Source organism: Oncorhynchus mykiss, chromosome 19 (genome assembly GCF_013265735.2).
Source record: "Oncorhynchus mykiss isolate Arlee chromosome 19, USDA_OmykA_1.1, whole genome shotgun sequence".
NCBI classification, from domain to species: Eukaryota; Metazoa; Chordata; class Actinopteri; order Salmoniformes; family Salmonidae; genus Oncorhynchus; species Oncorhynchus mykiss.
In genome coordinates, this window is record NC_048583.1 from 33957866 (window position 1) to 33977492 (window position 19627).

Sequence of the window (19627 nt, forward strand, 5' to 3'; positions counted from 1 at the left end):
AAACCCTAACGATGCTCGGCCAATTGTGTGCCGCCCTATGGGACTCCCAATCACAGCCTGTTGTGATACAGCCTGGAATCAAACCAGGGTCTGTAGTTACACCTCTAACACAGTTGCAGTGCCTTACACCGCTGCACCACTGGGGAGCCCCATTCCTAGAACTGTTCATCACAAAATCAACAAGGTTTTCACTGTTGGTCATCAGGCACAATATTGAAACAGTTTAAAACACACAATTGAAATATTTATGACAAAATGTGTGCTGAAAGACAGAACAAGAGTGCCTGTCTGCTTGTGCTATTATGCCAAACTGAATGTTGGACTTGACAATGAGCAATAGATTTGGCAAAAGCACAAAACAGTTCTGGGAACAGGCTAAATACAAATAGCAGGAAAAGACAAATGAGCATCCAGTGAATGTCCCTATAAATCCTTCAAATTTATTGTCTAGTTAATTGATGCGCAAATTGAATACACAATGTTAAATGACAGCAATACACACAACCTCATTAAAACCCCACCTCAGGCATTCACAATTTCTTCATAAATATATAAAAAGATTTCAAAACAGTATGCTAAATCATGGTACCAGTACAGTAAAAACGGTAGAATAGCATAGGCCAGTTGTTGTGAAAGGGACAGGGTTTGAAATGACAAATAAAAACACTTCAGAACTCAAAAAAGGTTTAAATTAAAATGTAAAAATTGTTCCCCAAGATGAAAATCGGAGAGGGGACTGTGGATCTCTCTCAGTCTGTCCGTTAGTCACACGCAATATCTCAGACAGCACTGGTCCGATTTTGACGAAACTTGGGCGAACGATGAGTCTTGCCATTGATACCCGGCATTTACAAAATTACACTGATCGGCCCAAGGCGGGTGCTATAGTAATTAACTGAAATGTGTTAGTCACAGCAATCTCATTTGGCCCGGGGAGACATGTTTACTGTAGCCTTGCTCCCTAATCATCAACTTAAGGAATTTCTCACTCAACTCTCCTTCCAACTGAAAAGCATTCTTTAACATGATTGTGTGTCCTGAGGTTACTAGTAAACTGAAAATGGACATCCCTCAATGATGAACAGCTCCTATTTAAAGTTTTACATTATTTGTATGTCTCTTTAACCTGTCATCCAAACAATTAATGCATTATTTATAAATATGCACCAGAACATGTTAACTTTAGTTTAAATTGAGTAATATTGAACACTGAACACCAAAAGTGCACTACCGTTTAAAATTCAACACCTACTTTATTTCTTCAATGGAAGCGCCTGTTGGGATTCTAAGTTCTACACTTACTATATGTAATGTCAGTTTTCAATAAATCTGTACAGTCTTTTCAGTACGGTGGGGGGGGGGGGGGGGGGGCAACATTCATCATGCCATGGATATGGCAATTTCAAGATCCCAGAATCCTACTTGCATTATGCTGGAGGCACATCCATTCCGTAAGAGCAACCTTTTATGACAAACATTGCGTGTATTTCAGTAGGGGAGGGCTGAGGTTCAGCCGTAAGTAACGCATAGAAGCAGAGGGAAGGGAGATTGTAGTGTTTACTTTGTACCAAATGGTGATTGGAGTTTGTAGAATACTGCAAGGCAATTTCTGCATTCCGATTTCCTATCTCACTCCCACACTGTGCACCCGTCTCGCTAACTCCCCCTCCTGGATTTAAAGCCTTCATACACCAGTCTGTTCTTTGTAAATCCATGGGGGGACAAGTACCCATTAGGGGGTAAAGGAAACAGCTGCAGACAAGAGTTTTGGAAGGAAGAATATAAATAGATTTGGTTGTGTGTTATTAACTTGCATTGGGTCTCAGTATAAAATGGCCCTGTGGAAAAATCTTGTTCTGCACTGTGTGTATCAGGGGGCAAATCACCTGACTCACCTTTTCTCCAACTCCAACATGGCAATGGTATATCCTTGGGTTGTTTTTCTTTATGGCTGTCTGGTGTACAAAGACAGCTTCCTCACGTTGGGCACAATACAAAATAATTGTAGTCGACAGGTTCAGTTCATACCGAGACCTACTGCGATTAAATACTACACAACAAAAACCAGTCTTTACAAAGTAAAGAGGGTTGCAGAAGGATAAGATGACAAAGGGATATTGTGGGCTGGATAACAGGGATCATCTGTAATGTTGAGTGACCGAGGCAGGGTAAAAGGCGCCAGATGCATAAACAAGTTACATTTGATACAGAAGATTTTTCAGGGATGAGATAAAGTGCAGTCAGATAATTCTGGTTACTTTGACTGTCAGTCCGGCTGAAGACTGGTGCTGTAAGTTAATTGGTGGGCAGCTGCAAAACATCCTTGAATCGGGGATGAGGTAACAGGAATGACCTTCTTGAACAGGCCCGCAAAGACAGGGAGTAACCTGTGCAGATTCATCATCGCCTCTTCAGAACAGACGTAAAATCTCAGAGGGAGGAGTTCTGCCAACAGAATTATCCAAAATGGCTGGCCACTCAGGATGCTAGAGGTTGTTGTGCTTCCACTAGTGAGGATTCCTGTAACGAGACAACATTGGGGAGTATTTGCACTTAATACATCTGCAAAAACTCAAATAAAATACTGGAATCCTTAATTGCTTATAGACATAATGATATAGAACCATTGATTCATAAAGATCATAAATTGGTGGTTCGAGCCCTGAAAGCTGATTGGCTGACAGCCGTGGCATATCAGGCCGTAAACCACAGGTATGACAAAACCTAAAACATTTTTACTACTCTAATTACATTGGTAACCAGTTTATAATAGCAATAAGGCACCTTGGGGGTTTGTTGTAAATGGCCAATATACTGTACCACAGCTAAGGGCTGTACCAGGCACTCCGCGTTGTTTTGCTAAGAACAGCCCTTAGCCGTGGTATATTGGCAATATACCACACCCCCTCAGGCCTAATTGCTTAAATATAACTTTTAAATGCCTCATGAGCTAAGTTCAACTGTCATACCCCATCAGGGCCCACAATAGAAGCTTGTTTTACTCCAACGTTTGTAAACAATGTAAATGTAAACAAACATTGTATAGCCTCAAAACACAGTTAAAACTATAATTTTTATATCATGGATGGTCAGTCCTTGTATCCATAGCTCGGTCTATGATTTTGAGAGTGGTTACATTTGTCAAGGCCCATCCCTCAGCTTTTTACCAAAACACAGGCAGGGTGACTGCCTTGCCATAGTTTCAATTAAGGCTCTTTAAAGCAAGGTTTCTTAAAAACTATGGGTCCGAACCTGGGCATGTGAGAGGTGGGTCTCGAGTTATTAGAATACATCTGTAATTACACACTCTTCTTAATATGGGTCGTTGGAGGACGATTTGCAATACAAAGAGTGGAGTCACATACCTCTTTTTGGTCCTCTGGCGGCACAGGGTTGGTGGCTCCATCCTCAGTGGGAGATGGTGATGTGTCCATTTTCTCCTCTCCTCCCTTGGCTGCTCCCTCCATCCCGTGCTCGGCCTCCCACTCCTGCAGCACCTCATCCAAGTTGAAGCGTCGGCGGTAGTTTACAAAGAAGTTCTTCACCTGCACCACAGACTTGTTGCCAATCACATCTGAGATAGCCTGGAAGTCCCGCCCATATTTTCTGATGGCTGGAAGAGGTTACAATGGAGTGAAAATACATTTTGAACAAATTGAGATTGTTATGTGCCAGGCCCCCCCAGTGAAACAGAATTCAAGATATTTTTTTATCATCTGACTTTTCACATGGGTCCCACTTCAGTTGGTTCCACTTTCTACCCTTTCTCGAATCCCAACCCATCTGTTGCGCTTGCAATCTATTACCTTGTACAGCAAGCAGTTGCTCCTCTGTTGTCCAGCGAGTGTTAAACTTCTGGTTCACCTGAGACATAAAATGGTCAAACATACAAGCAACAAGACAGGTCAAAATGTATTACAAGACTAGTGATGTTACATTTACCGTAACAATGCATACCGGAGCATGCATTGAAACCGCAAAGCAGTTTACTTCAAAGCAGTGTGCCGACACCCTTATCCCTTTATCCGAAGCATGTCATCAACGACATCCGAAACGTTGTTTTGTCGCAAACCACCTGATTGGTTTGGCATTGGTCGAAGACAAAAAGGAAGCGAAATGCCTTTCATTTCGAGGGTTGGTTGCCGAAAGTTGTGTGTAGGTGGATTTTGAGAGCCGCTAGCGTCTATTGAGCTGGGAAATGGGACTTTTTTTAATTTCAAACATAATGAAGAGTGTAGATTTAAAATACATAGTATTTGAAAACATTACAACTGCTAGACATCTGAACGCTGTCTCTGCGCTACGGCATGTGTGACGTAATCTATAATCATTTGGCAGCTCTAAATTCTTTTGACCAGCAGACACCACCACTAGGGTGATCAACCTATTTTTCCACATTTGGCTGGAAAGCGTCCATGCTTCAGAAAGCTTTGTTTTCCCATCACTTTGCAAAACAATAGTAACATTTAAGCTGCAATATGTCACTTTTTGGGCGATCTGACTAAATGTATGTTATAGATCTGTCACGCATTGAAAGCAAGTCTAAGCAGTAGTAGGTCAATTCTATGCGCATGCACTATTCCTATGCTTCCCGTTCTTATGTTTCGTTATTGCATCTTTTACTTTTTTTTTTTGCACACCAGCTTCAAACAGCTAAAAAATACAATATTTTTGGTTCTAAAAAATATATTTCACAGCAGTTTAGATGGTACAATGGTTCTCCACAGTATACTTGCTTGTTCTGTCACAAACTGAAATTAGGCTAACTGTTACGAGCCATTTCTGCATAATGCACCTTTAATTCTATGGAGATAGTAAAATGAGATGGTCAGAACTTTAGGTCAGCAATAGCATTACCTCAGGTACTCTGAAGTTGTCTACTCCCACATCAAGCTTCTCTTTCAGGGCACTGTTATTCTGTTTGATGCTCTGGATCTAGAAGGGGATAAAACTCATTAAGGAAAAATGGCCAGGTTAACTCGTCAGCCTAAAGACACTCTAGGTACACAGGCTTAGCTCTTCCATTTCCACACAAATCTCCCATTGACATGAATACATGATCGACACAAAATGGACAGGAAATGCGGTCACAGAAGATGAATGTATTAATGTTAAGACAGTGCACTAACCTGGCGTTTGATGCCAACCAGCTCCATGTCCATTTGCCGCAGCACACCGACTGCAGCGGGGGTGCTGGTGGACATTGCAGCTACGTCTCCCTGGCTCAGATGCATTCCTTTAGGAGGCTTCTTCTTAGCACGGTGCAGGTTCTTCCCTGGAGGACCCTGTGGTTCTTTTTTGACGTGGGTCAGTTTCTCTGCCACGCCAGTAGTCGGCTAGACGTGAAGGAATAGATTTAGGTTAAAAAGCCAAACCATCAAAAGTAGTGTCAATTTAATATGAATGTTGTAGGTTTCTATTGAAATGGTAATGAAAATATTTGCAATTCGAAAGCTACCTTCTGTACCACTGCTAGTGGTTTTGGCTCCTGTTTCTCAGGTGCTGCGCCCAGCTAAAACACAAAATTACCATGTTAGTTGGCTTCAATAAACAACATTTATTAAAACTGATAAGAGCCTCTGAACAGATCCACCTCTTTCTTCTCCTCCTTATTTGGGTCGTACTCTACATCGCTTGGAGCATTTCCATTGGTCTCCTCAGCCTCATCCTCACTGAAACATAAAGCAAAAACTTAACACATAGAAAACAAATTATGGTATTCTTGGCCTAACTTTCCAATACATTTTTTTGTGTCTAATTTGGAATGGTTGAAACCACCCAGGACTAGTTTTTCCAAAAAGGAGTGGAAGTTGAGAGAATGCGGTTCATGCTTTTTAAACAAAAGAACAAACTTCATACCTCTGCTCTCGTTCCCTCTTCTGCTTGCGTGCGTGGCGATCCATGACACTGGTTTTGCTCCTTGTCTTCTTCCATGAATAGTAGAATCTAACCAAGCTAGCAATGGACTTGTCTGGTAGCTAGCACATGAACAAGAAGAACTTGTAAATAACAAACGAAAGCACAGTTTTGTGCATTATTTGTGTTTTAGAGACTTCACACAATGAACACCCCAAATTAGAATTCAATGTCTCATGTCATCGTGTGTTCCATGTTAGCCAATGGAGTAGTCTGCTGTTAACCAACAAAAAATGATACAATTCGGAGGCGTTAGTCTCACCATCTGCTGTATACGGTGGAACGTTTTTCCGTGGAAGCTGAAGCCCTGTTCAAACAGGACCTTGTCCTCCACTGTCCACTCATCTGGGAAAGGTGTGAAGTTGGGCAAATCTGCCAGGGACTTCTCAATGTTGTGCTTGTGCCAGAAGAGCATCCCCAGTGCCTGTTCCATGTTGTACCCATGCTTCTCTTTGGCAATTGCAATGTATTCATCCACTGTACAAAAAAATATTTACACACACACAGTGCATTCGAAAAGTATTCAGACCAGTTGACTTTTTCCACATTTTGTTACAGCCTTATTCTAAAATGTATTAAATAAAATGTTTTTCATCAATCTACACACAATACCCCATAATGACAAAAGACAAATTTGGTGAAGAAATTTGGCAAATATATGAAAAAAAATAAATAAATATTTACATACAGTACCAGTCAAATGTGTGGACACACCTACTCATTCAAGGGTTTTTCTTTATTTCTACATTGTAGAATAATAGGGAAGACATCAACACTATGAAATAACACATATGGAATCATGTAGTAACAAAAATGCATTTCAATGAACAGGTGTGCCTTGTTAAAAGTGAATTTGTGGAATTTCTTTCCTTCTTAACGTGTTTGAGTCAATCAGTTGTGTTGTGACAAGGTAGGGATGGTATACAGAAGATAGCCCTATTTGGTAAAAGACCAAGTCCATATTATGGCAGCTCAAGTAAGCAAAGAGAAACGACAGTCCATCATTACTTTAAAACATGAAGGTCAGTCAATCCGGGAACATTAAGAACTTCAAAAGTTTTTTCCAAGTGCAATCACAAAACCATCAAGCGCTATGATGAAACTGGCTCTCATGAGGACCGCCACAGGAAAGATCCAGAGTTACCTCTGCTGCAGAGGATAAGTTCACTAGAGTTACCATCCCCAGAAATTGCAGCACAAATAAATGCTTCACAGAGTTCAAGTAACAGACACATGAACTGTTCAGAGGAGACTGCGTGAATCAGGCCTTCATGGTCGAATTGCTGCAAAGAACCAACCACTAAAGGACACCAATAAGAAGAAGCCACTTGCTTGGGCCAAGAAACACGAGCAATGTATATTAGACTGGTGGAAATCTGTCCTTTGGTCGGATGAGTCCAAATTTGAGATTTTTTGTTCCAACCGCCGTGTCTTTGTGAGTCACAGAGTATGTGAACGGATGATCTCTGCATGTGTGGTTCCCATGGTGAAGCATGGAGATGGTGGTGTAATGGTGCTTTGCTGGTGACACCGTCTGATTTATTTAGAATTCAAGGTACACTTAACCAGCATGGCTACCACAGCATTCTGCAGCAATACGCCATCCCATCTGGTTTGCGCTTAGTGGGACAATCATATGCTTTTCAACAGGACAACATACACTTCCAGGCTGTGTAAGGGCCATTTGACCAAGGAGGGATGGAGTGCTGCATCAGATGACCTGGCCTCGACAAGCAGCCGATCTCAACGCAATTGACATGGTTTGGGATGAGATGGACCGCAGAGTGAAGGAAAAGCAGCCAACAGCTCAACATATGTGGTGAGTCCTTCCAGACTGTTGGAAAAGCATTCCTCATGTAGCTGGTCGAGAGAATGCAAGGCTGTCAATCTATTTTAGAATAATGCGTTAACGTAACAATGTGGAAAAAGTCAAGGGGTCTGAATACTTTCTGAATGCATTGTATCGAAGTATACACTACCAGTCTCAAGTTTGGACAAGGGTTTCTTTATTTTTACATTGTAGAATAATAGTTAAGACCTCAAATATGAAACACATGAAATGAAGTAGTAACCAAAAGTGTTAAATCAAAATATATTTTATATTTGAGATTCTTCAAAATATCCACCCTTTGCCAAGCGTGTGCAAAGCTGTCAAGGCATTCTCTCAACCAGCTTCACCTGGAATGCTTTTCCAACAGTCTTGAAGGAGTTCCCACATATGCTGAGCACTTGTTGGCTGCTTTTCCGTCACTCTGCGGTCCAACTCATCTCAATTGGGTTGAGGTCGGGGGATTGTGGAGGCCAGGTCATCTGATGCAGCACTCCATCACTCTCCTTCTTGGTCAAATAGCCCTTACACAGCCTGGAGGTGTGTTGGGTCATGGTCCTGTTCTAAAACAAATAATAGTCCCACTAAGCGCAAACCACATCGGATGGCATATTGTTGCAGAATGCTGTGGTAGCCATGCTGGTTAAGTGTGCCTTGAACTCTAAATAAATCACTGACAGTGTCACCAGCAAAGCACCACCACACCTCCACGGTGGGAACCACACATGCAGAGATCATCCGTTCACCTTATCTGCGTCTCATAGACACTGCGGTTGGAACCAAAAATCTCAAATTTGGACTCATCCAACCAAAGGACAGATTTCCACCAGTCTAATGCCATTACTCATGTTTCTTGGCCCAAGCAAGTATTTTCTTATTGTGTCCTTTAGTAGGGGGTTCTTTGTGCGAATCAGGTCGAATTCATGGTCAAATTGCTGAAGTCTCCTCTGAAAACTTGATGTTGAAATGTGTCTGTTACTTGAACTGAAGCATTTATTTGGGCTGCAATTTATGAGGCTGGTAACTAATGAACTTACCTTCTACCGAGGTATATCAGTGTCTTCCTTTCCTATGGCGGTCCTCCTGAAATTTTCCGGATTGACTGACCTTCATGTCTTAATTAAAGTAATGATTGACTGTCGTTTCTCTTTGTTTATTTGAGCTGTTCTTGCCATAATATGGACTTGTTCTTTTCTGTATACCAACCCTACCATGTCACAACACAACTGATTGGTTCAAACTCATTAGGAAGGAAAGAAATTCCACAAATGAACTTTTAACAAGACACACCTGTTAATTGAAATGCATTCCAGATGACTACCTCATGAAGATGGTTGAGATAATGCCAAGAGTGGGCCAATCTGTAATCAAAGCAAAGGGTGGCTACTTTGATGAATCTCAAATGTAAAATATATTTAGATTTGTTTAACACTTTTTTGGCTACTACATGATTCCATACGAGCCATTTCATAGTTTTGATGTCTTCACTATTATTTTACAATGTAGAAAATAGTAAAAATAAAGAAAAACCCTTGAATGAGTAGGTGTGTCCAAACTTTTGACTGGTTCTCTGTGTGTGTGTAAATATATAGATCCGAAAGACTGTGGCATAACACTCACTTGCACAACACTCAGCTACCCATTTCTGTTATTGCATAGCTATTACAATAACTAAATATTTTGCTTCAGATAAACGTACGATTTGTAAAGTAAAATGGGCAAGTAGTTTACATTTGGTACATAATGAGGAAAATGGCATGAATGGCTCTCACATTTAGCTTCAGCCAGGTTCGGGCTGGGGAGCCACACCAGCATGCCCAGGTTGTCCCTCTCCTCCGCCGCCTTGGCAATCTCTGTCACGGGGGATAAAGGATCGAATGAGGACCAGTGACTTAATTACTCAAAACTACTCATTGCCTTCATCCTAAATGCTTTTATGTTGAAAGTGAAACTCTGGTGAAAGTGAAACCAATTTCCAACAATACAAGTTTAGCGAGAATGAAATGTTATGTCCCATTGGAAAATACAATATGTATTATTAGCAGCACAAGCCTATCAATTCTCGCATGGAGACCAAATTGAAAAGGAAAAAGATATGGACCATTAGAAGTCAGGGCTTAATCAAATAGGCTAGTGAAAGCAACTACAATTTATTCAGTTCATGTTACAAATAATACATTTCATAATGATTAATTGCTTAAAGGGAAGCAATCAACACCATTCTCACTCCAGATAGTTAATTAAACGTTTATAACCATGGTCGTTCGACCAACAATTAGGGCCTAGCTATAACAGATCTGTTACAAACTTTTTAATTAGCTCATCTCAGATTTGTTATATGCTAAATATGCTGAAATATATTGGATACATTGACAATAGTTCAGCAGTTAAATCGGTTCAAACATGAAACAATGTAGCCGTGGACAGGAGTCGGAATGTCAAAATAATAAAGATGTAGTTAGCAGTAGCCCGCTTAGTCAAGGCTCGTGGAATAGACGACCAGGAATTGTTCGAGGCTATCATGTCTGGTAACCTGTTCCATCTTCTTGACTGTCTGAACAGTAAAATGACTCACCTGGATCATAGTCTGGCACGAGTGCTTGATACTGAGTCCCAACTCTCATACCACCACTACCTAAACATATAACAAAACACAGGATTAACATTTTTAAATCACTGTACAAGTGTATGAACTAGTTTAGAGTGACCGAGGCTACCACCGTCGTGTTGACCTACCATGCTCATCATCACTGGAGGAGCCCGAACTTCCTTCCTCCCATGAATTGTTGCTATTTCCATTCGTAGCTAAACTTTTGTTAGGATTATTAACTGTATTCCTACCCCTTCTTTTCCCTGACATTTCCGAACCACTCTTTTCCATCATTGCGGGGATTTTTTAACGGAGAAAGAGCAACAAAACTACTCGGATTTTGGCTAGCTAGCTACTGTAACGTTACTGTCTGTCTGTAGTCAGCAGCACCTTGCTAGATGCCTGGCGCTAGTTCGCTAGCTAGCGAACAAAGTAACGTTAGCAGGTTGGCTAGCAAAGCTATTGTGGCTAGCTAGACGAAGCGATGACTAACTGATTAAACTGTTCAACTAGCCAGCAATCTCAATTAAGACGGCTATGTTATAAAAGTTAAGATAGCTGGCTCCAAAAATATAACGGGTGGCCAAATAACTGTGTTGTATGGGTCTTTCAATATTAACCAGCCACCCCAGTTAGCGAGCAAAAATACCCCAAGTTCGCGAGGATGCTTGACTGCTAGCTCGCTGCTACTTGGATAAAAGTTGCGGTAGCAACTAGCTAGCTAGCTTGATTTATGAAATCAATTAGCATAGCTAGAGCTACGTGGCTTTAACACACGCATTTGTCGACGATATTCTACAGATTTTGACTAGTTAGCTGGCTACTTTTGTCCATTACAATCGTTACTAGCTAGGTGTCGAGAATCTTGCCAGGTGGGTCGGTTGCTAGTTGACACTCCACGGGGTCTTGATAAAGTGCCTGGCTGCATCAGATGGAACTGAATTTTTCAAGGCTTGCCCTGAAGAGGCCTCCCTCAAGCTAATAATGATGAGTGGACCAACTCTCTTCTTGCCTGGAAACTAGAGGCTACAATTAATTAATTAATTGGGTAGATGGGAACTTATGCAATTTAAAAAAAAAAGTTTTCCTACGTTCCACAGCCAATTCATGGAATTAATTTACATTCAAAAAGGCGAATTAAAATAATCTAATTCAACAATGGACACATTCCTCAAATCATATGGACTGCATTTAATTTATATTTTCTTTATGTGTCAGGGACCATGTACAAATTATACATATGCCTATCAGAATATCCCAAATATGTGCCCCCATGGCCTAACCTCAGGGCCGTGTTCTCCAACCTTAGAAGCCGTATAAGGGAGCAGTGTCTTGCATTCGCACTGTCACATTCAAGCTACTTCTGGACTCCTTGAAAATGAAGAGGCTGGAGGCTATATAAACTCCTCCCTGTATTTATTTGGAGTGAAGCTAAAACATTTGAATTTGTCTCTATACTGCAGCTGTTTGGATTTTGAAATGTTTCATATGAGACGACAGTACAGAATGTCACCTTTTATTTGAAGGTATTTTCATACATATCTGTTTTAGAACTAAAGGAACTTTATGTATCTAGTCCCCAGTGGCGTAAAGTACTTAAGTAAAACTACTTTAAAGTTCTACTTAAGTAGTTTTTTGGGGTATCTGTACTTTACTTTACTATTTATATATTTGGCAACTTTTACTTTACTACATTTCTAAAGAAAATAATGTACTTTTTACTCCATACATTTTCCCTGACACCCAAAAGTACTCATTATATGTTGACAGGGAAATGGTTCAATTCACACACTTATCAAGAGAACATCCTTCATCAAGAGAACATCTGACAGACTCACTAAACACAAATGCTTTGTTTGTAAATTGTGTCTGTGTTGGAGTGTGCCCCTGGCTATTTGTCAATAAAAAAAACAAGAAAATTGTGCCATCTGGTTTGCTTATATAAGGAACTTGAAATGATTTATACTTCTACTTTTTAATACTTAAGTACATTTTAGCAATTCCATTTACTTTTGATACTTAAGTATATTTAAAACCAAATACTTTTAGATTTTTACTCAAGTAGTATTTTACTGGGTGACTTTCACTTTTACTTAAGTCATTTTCTATTAAGGTATCTTTACTTTTACTCAAGTATGACAATTGAATACTTTTTCCACCACTGCTAGTCCCCCCTATTTGGACAAATTCACTTATAAATTAAAACAAATTCTATCGGTCAAATACACATGGTTAGCAGATGTTATTGTGAGTGTAGCGAAATGCTTGTGCTACTAGTTCTGACAGTGCAGTAATATCAACAAGTAATCTAACAATTCCACAACAACTACCTAATACAGACAAATCTAAGTAAAGGGATGGATTAAGAATATGTACATATATATATATATATATATATATGGAAGAGTAATGACTGAGTGGCATAGGCAAGATGCAACAGATGGTATAAAAGCAGTATTTACATATGGGATGAGTAATGCAAGATATGTAAACATCATCATTAAAGTGGCATTAATAAAGTGACTAGTGATCCATTTGTTAAAGTGGCCAAAGATTTCATGTCTGTATGTATGCAGCAGCCTCTCTGTGTTAGTGATGGCAAACTGTCTGATGGCCTTGAGATAGGAGCTGTTTTTCAGTCTCTCGGTCCCAGCTTCGATCCACCTGTACTGACCTCGCCTTCTGGATGGTAGCGGGGTGAACAGGCAGCAGCTCCTGGTTGTTGTCCTTGATGATCTTTTTGGCCTTCCTGTGACATCTGGTTCTGTAGGTGTCCTGGGGGGCAGTTAGTTTGCCCCCGGTAGACTACCCTGCAGTTGTCGGCGGTGCAGTTGCCATACCAGGTGGTGATACAGCCTGACAAGAAGCTCTCAATTGTGCATCTGTAAAAGTTTATGAGGGTTTTAGGTGACAAGCCACATTTATTCAGCCTCCTGAGGTTGTATTAAAGTAGTCAAAAGTGTATTATTTGGTTCCATATGCCAAGCACACAAAGATTAAATCAAGCTTGTGACTCTACAAACTTTCTGGATGCATTTGCAGTTTGTTTTGGTTGTGTTTCGGTTTGTTTTGACCAATAGGAACTGAATGGTGAACAATGTATTGTGTCATTTGATGTACTTTTATTGTAAATAGGAATAGAAGATGTTTCTGAACACCTCTACATTAAATGTGGATGCTACCATGATTAGGGATAATCATGAATTAATGAATAACGATGAGTGAGAAGCTTACAGAGGCTCAAAGATCATACCTCCAAAAAATTGCACTTGAGCTAGACTCATTTCTTGCTAAATCGGGGGGTCCTCCCATAGGCATTGGGAATGCTTTCTATAGGCTACTATTGCCTGATGTTAATGTACCTGGTCTTTTTACTACACTGGTAAAATACATCTGGAAGGCACCGTATCTGTGCAGATACATGAATAAGATACAAGATTATTATTCCTTTTTCCAATGTTGTTCCCACAGAGATGTGGTTGTTACAGATTGTGATGGATTTCATTCTTCACTTAACATTCATTTAATCAAAAAGACTCATCCATTATGCTTCTTTTGAACTGTAAAGTTGCCTATTTTATACAGTATAGTCCCATCCTACCTATTTAGCTGCAGCAGGCATGCTCACGTCATGTTGATATACACTAAATCTAAATATTATCTTTTGTGATCATCTATTTCTCATGACATAGGCTACACAGATTACCCAGGCCATAACGCAGGGTTAGGGTTGGGGTTTATGACTGTGAAACATCACTGTGTCTGTTTGCATCATAGTCACTGGGACATGAGAGTGCCACCTGCAGCTGGATCATGCTTCTCTCAATTGCTATTACTCACAACCATGCTCAATGAGGATATGAATAAGTCCATGCAACTCCATACCAGGATGTCACTTTCCCCAAAATGTTTTATTGATACCAGTCTGTCTTCCTAACTAGACATTTTTAATTAGCAGATTCCTAACCATTTTACATTGAATTCCCACTTCTATACCCATTTCACATTGCATTTCCATTTCATGGCTCATAAGAAATAATTTCAATACATCAGATTTGATCATGATGTGGGGACATACTGTTTGCTGTAAATTTGAAAATGAGTGGTGAAGACAGGCTACTTTGTCAATTCAAGGTTATGCATGACATGTAATGACACGTATTCACCAAACAGATGGCGTGGTCGACTATCTAAAAGCCGATTATGGTCTGCCCTATACTGAAGCTACTAAAACCAATAGCCTAGATTTGACTTTGCATGAACTCACAAACTGTTTCATAATTTGAGGTTACATTTTAATGTTAAAGTTAGTGTTTTTGCAATGCATATGTCACCGCTTTTCAAATGCCTATAGTTGCTTGACATTGTAATGTGGTGTAAATATACGTTTTTATTCTATCCTTAAAATAGATTTTACACTTGATAGGTTTAGCCTAATCCTGATGAGACATTACGACCCAAACGAGAAGCAGTTATAACGCGTAAAACAGACATGTCTGTCAGAATTTAGCAGTGAGGGGTGTTGGTAGCTGCACGTTGCACCAGACGCGCAATTATATAACTTGCACTGGTGACCCACAACCCAACATACATCCTCTACACCGGACTGTTCTGAATGTACTGTATGCAGTGGGGACACTCGATAGGGGGGCGATAGCGCGTCTCCCAAACAAATCGCTCACATGGCACACAACAAATATGGAAAAGTTAGGGACACTTGAACTGACGTCACATTTAATCTCACTATGAAGTCGTCATCAACCAATGGGGATATTTGTTGACGCAGTCAGCGGCCAACGAGGGCAGTCGTGAAGGGAGTTCCACTACGGTTCGCCACCAGCAAGGATATATAAACTGCCGATGGAGTTCGAAAAGGGGTTTGAAGCAAGTCAAGAATAGTGGTGCTGAACAGACTCAGGCAGGGTCCTTGCTACTGAACACAGACTCAGAGAGCAGCGAGACCGAAGAGCTCTAAACGATTGCTATCGGCTTTTATTTCTTATTTTGAAACACATTTTCCAGTGTGTCATGCAACTTTTCTAAATTCAGCTATTGATTATTTTTGTCTTCTAAAAAAATCACTTCGGTTGACATCCTGTCTTGATGTAAACAAACCTGGCACAGAGGTGCTTATACCTTGCAAAAAAAAGGTATATTTCGAAATTAAACGTATCTGCAGAACAAAGTGACCATGCCTTACGATCTAGCGGGTGTGTTTGACAACCGGGCGGATTATAAATCCGAGAAACAGTGCCAAAGAACCTCCTTTGCCTTCTACCAAGCAGTGCGAGACCTGCTACCAGTATGGGTACTCGAGGACATGCGGACAATGGAGGTGTTTCACTGGGAAGATGACGGGCGGGCGTGCACTTTTACTCCATCCGAGGCTTTTCTGTATGCACTTGTGCACGATCATCAACAATACGCCAGATACCTGCTCAACAGATACTCTGTCCGCGCACTGGAGATGCCCAGTCGAAGCTTCTGCTGCTGCCAAGCATCTGCAACACCACATCTCACAGTAGCTGTCCGCTATAACCGTATTACTATCCTGAAAATGATTCTGGACTCTCTGAAAGACTTCTCCAATAGCGAGCGCGTGAGCTACATTAACAGTCGTGGATGTTTTCACGTGGAGGGAGGCAAAGGCGCATTGCATCTGGCGTGCGAACTGGTTCGCCCAGAGTGTTTGATTCTGTTACTAGGACACGGTGCATGTCCTTATGTCACAGATCGAGATGGGAACACCCCCTTGGACTGCCTCTTAAATCAGATACGCCGGGGTGAGCCTGACATGCGCCGGAAGCACGTCTGCCTTGGTTATCTCATTCTCTTCATGCCAAAATTCCATTTTCAAATGAAGGGAAAGTTGGAGAAGAATCCAGGGCTGTGGCAGGGTCTTATTGGAGAGCAAGCGTTCCAGTGGCTATCAGGACTATCTCCCCCCTCTCTCTTTGTTCAGGCTATGCAGAAGTTGACCCAGTCCATACCTGTTGAACAGCTGGACCCTCTGCCAGACTTTCTGAAACCACTGGACTTCAGACTACACCAGTATGCCAGTTAAACATTCTCTCAAGACCTCTCAGATAAAACTACTGTACTGACTTCTGGAATCAAATAGTTATTTTTGGCTATGGTGTGAACACTTTGACAACAGTGTCAATAAAAGTTAATTAAATGCAGCATGTGGCTTTGTAAATAGCAACTCAAAATGTTCTTTACATTTTGATGTTTAAAAACAATGCACTTTAGAATAAATGTTGAGTTCTCATATTTGACACTAAAGAGTGAATGTAATGGTGTTAATGTTGCAATGTGTAAATAAAATACTATTATTGTCTATAAAATATATGAATCTGTTGTTTTCTTTTATCTATAATGTGCTTCACCTATAGGGCCATTATCTGGAGGTTGTGGGCTGAAGGGGTGCAGAGAACATGTTAATACAATGTTACTACTACAGTAATTACAGTTACTACACAGGCAATGGAACAACAATGTAGTTACAGAACTACAGAATAAACTATAGAATAGGTCCAAAACTACATGGCAGCATGAACATGTGTTTTACATCATCGTATCACCCACCCATAAAATGGCACAATGGTTTGAATAAGCTCTTTACACACATTCATGGTTTTGTTTTCTGTGACAAATGCTTGGCTCATGGTCAGAAGGAGAACATTCTCAACTCCAGCTCCCACATTTTTGTTCCAGCTCAGCACTGTGTTAGTGCTGGGCTAGAGCAAAAAAATGTGCAGTCCTATAGAGTTGAGAAACGCTGCTTTATGGTCGTCATACAGTATCATCACGTAGAGTCAATAACTGTAAACATCTTTATTAAGGAAGTCATACTGAGGAGAGGCATGGATTCATACAGTGGACTTACAGTACTGTGCATCCCATGAAAGACGCACAGAGGGGCAACAGTACTTCAACTTGTCCAGTATATTCCAAAACATTGGTCATTTGATGACCCACCAGATTTTCTTTACATCTCAAATGGCACCCTATTCCCCTACAGAGTGCACTACTTCTGACCAGGGTGCGGGCTCTGGTCAAAAGTATTTACTACTTTTTTATTAAGGATCCCCCACTGTTGAAACAATAGAGTAGTGCACTACATAGGGAATAATAGGTTGCCATTTGGGATGCACTCTTTGTCAAAGTGAATTGAACTGGCAAGCCCCTAATGACTAAGTAGTACTGATGTAGAGTACAGTATTCAGAAGCAGCATTATGATCACATGTAGTATGCCTAATGTCAATGTGTAACCCTGGTTTCTATATGTTAATATTATAGCTAGATAATTCAGCATTGTAATACAGTACTAGTTAAGCCACACTTATAGCTTTTCACAAACACAACCAACTTATTCACAAAGCTATGAGATGTACTAGTCAGTGAGTGAGTTATATTTCCAAAGCTGTTTAGCTGTTGTTAATATGCTTGATTAAAGTATCTGTCAACCATTAAATGCATGATTCCCATATTTATACAGTAGCTGTATTAAGACTGGATAAATTAATTGGTTAGTTTCCCTTTCTGGTAGTTATACAAAATACACGTTAGAAATCTCCCAGCTCAAAATCCTGCAAAGTAATATCCCTTCCTTAGTGAGCACACATCATTCCACAGTAAAAAAGGAAGCAATCAATCAATCTGTGCACAGTAAGCACCTACAGAGATGAACTTAAGGTACCCTTGCAAGGTGACTAACGTAATCAATTTCTCCATTCAAGTACTTACATTCACATGTTACAACTGTGTTATTATATACAGTAAAAATAACAATAAATAATGGATCTCCTTCCTACTACAGTCATAGTTCCCTTTAAAACAATATACAAACATCATTTCAGACCATGGCCCTGTCTAACTCCTGTGGCATTGAGTTGGGTGACAATGGTTAAACTGGACTAAAGGTCTTAGTCTTTAATCGAAGGTACCCTATTGGAAGGCTCTTGAGTGTGCTGTGGTAAATACTGTATTCAACGGAATTGATCAATGTGTAAAAAATAACACCAGAGCTACAGTAAGTTCCTTTGGGAGAGGGTGTTTCCTAAGAAAACAAAAATAAACTGTCTCAGGGCAGCAAGTCTAGACTAGTGCTGTGTACTTGAGTGGGGTTACCTTCTCACTTACAACTAAAGTGCAGACTAACTAAAATGAATAAATATAACAAAATCGCCTTCCTACAATGTCATCAGATAAAAATAACAAATAAAATAACTAATATATCAATAAATTAATTAATTAAAATTCAATAGGGATTGGTTGGGTTAGGTTAAACGTAAACACTGGTCGGACACTTAATAATGCTTGAAAACAGCATAAGGAGGTCTGGGCGACACACCCCATTCCCTTGGTAACACAAAATCATCCCGTCCTGTCTGTCTACAGAGCCATTGTGCACTCAGTTCTGATTCATAACCATATAGCAGTTGCCATAAAATCTTAGATATTATGTACATAGGAGGTTAACATAAAAAATACACAGTAAGTAAAGTACAGACTAATAAATGAAATGCAGCCCATTTCAGTAGTGAAAGAGAATAATAATAGTGGTTGTTTCGGTTGGGAAGAGACATGGCAAATGGCACCCTATTCCCTACATTGTGCACTACTTTTGACAAGAGCCCTATGCACCCTGTGGTTCCTAGTCAAAAGTAGTACACTGTATAGGGAATAGAATGCAAATTCTGTCTTCTTTAGATGACCTCCCACTCCTCCTCCAGGTCCTCTCCGCTCAGGGAGCCTGTGTTGACGTGGCACTTGACAACGGTGTGCACCATGGTCTTGGTGAGCCGGTGACTCAGACCTCCAGACAAACTCACAGCCCACAGTTCGTCCATGGGTGTCACTGTGGGACAATCAGCGGGTTGGAGGGATCAGATTGAGCAAAGCAAGGAGCAGAATCGCTAATCTTGATCACTTAATGAGGACTTATTTGGGATGCAAGGTGATTTGTAGATCAGTGATTCTGGCTGTGGAGTCGATCTCAAACATGCACAAAGGAACACCAAGCCAAACATTAACAATGGCTGAGAGTGTATTAACTCTAAGCTACAGTAAGCCCCTGACCTGTGTACAAAACATGCTTGAATTGTGGACCAAGATATGTGGGAATGAGCGGAAGCCAACACTTTGTTGTTGCTACTGTACTAGAACACAGTTGTGTTCTTACTGTATCATGTTCTTCTTATTTTTTATTTGTATATCTCGTTCTACCTTGTTATTGATTATTGTATTGTTGGGGTTAGAGCTAGCAAGAAAGGCATTTCACTGTACT

At 40.5% G+C, this 19627-nt stretch overlaps 3 protein-coding genes across 6 annotated transcripts in view; 1 reads left to right on the top strand and 2 right to left on the bottom strand.

The window, feature by feature from the left end:
• Nucleotides 1-414: 414 nt before the first annotated feature.
• Nucleotides 415-11352, bottom strand: rcor1 (REST corepressor 1). The gene is made up of 12 exons (XM_021574000.2): nt 10481-11352; nt 10320-10379; nt 9517-9597; nt 6179-6393; nt 5860-5978; nt 5594-5672; nt 5459-5512; nt 5130-5336; nt 4858-4935; nt 3807-3864; nt 3366-3613; nt 415-2520 (listed from the first exon to the last, which is right to left on the bottom strand). Exons 1-12 carry the CDS (start codon nt 10626-10628, stop codon nt 2479-2481), a joined length of 1389 nt encoding a protein of 462 aa, XP_021429675.1. The 5' UTR covers nt 10629-11352; the 3' UTR covers nt 415-2478.
• Nucleotides 11353-15162: 3810 nt separating this feature from the next.
• On the top strand, nt 15163-16672 carry ankrd9 (ankyrin repeat domain 9). The gene has a single exon (XM_021574004.2). It carries the CDS (start codon nt 15526-15528, stop codon nt 16396-16398), a length of 873 nt encoding a protein of 290 aa, XP_021429679.1. The 5' UTR covers nt 15163-15525; the 3' UTR covers nt 16399-16672.
• Nucleotides 16673-17156: 484 nt separating this feature from the next.
• Nucleotides 17157-19627, bottom strand: part of tecpr2 (tectonin beta-propeller repeat containing 2) — a 34016-nt gene continuing 31545 nt past the window's right edge. For all 4 annotated transcript variants that reach the window (XM_021574003.2, XM_036954686.1, XM_021574001.2 and 1 more), the window contains exon 20: nt 17157-19198. In XM_021574003.2, coding sequence (XP_021429678.1) covers nt 19047-19198 — 152 coding nt within the window. In that variant the 3' untranslated portion in view covers nt 17157-19046. The remainder of the gene's footprint in view (nt 19199-19627) is intronic.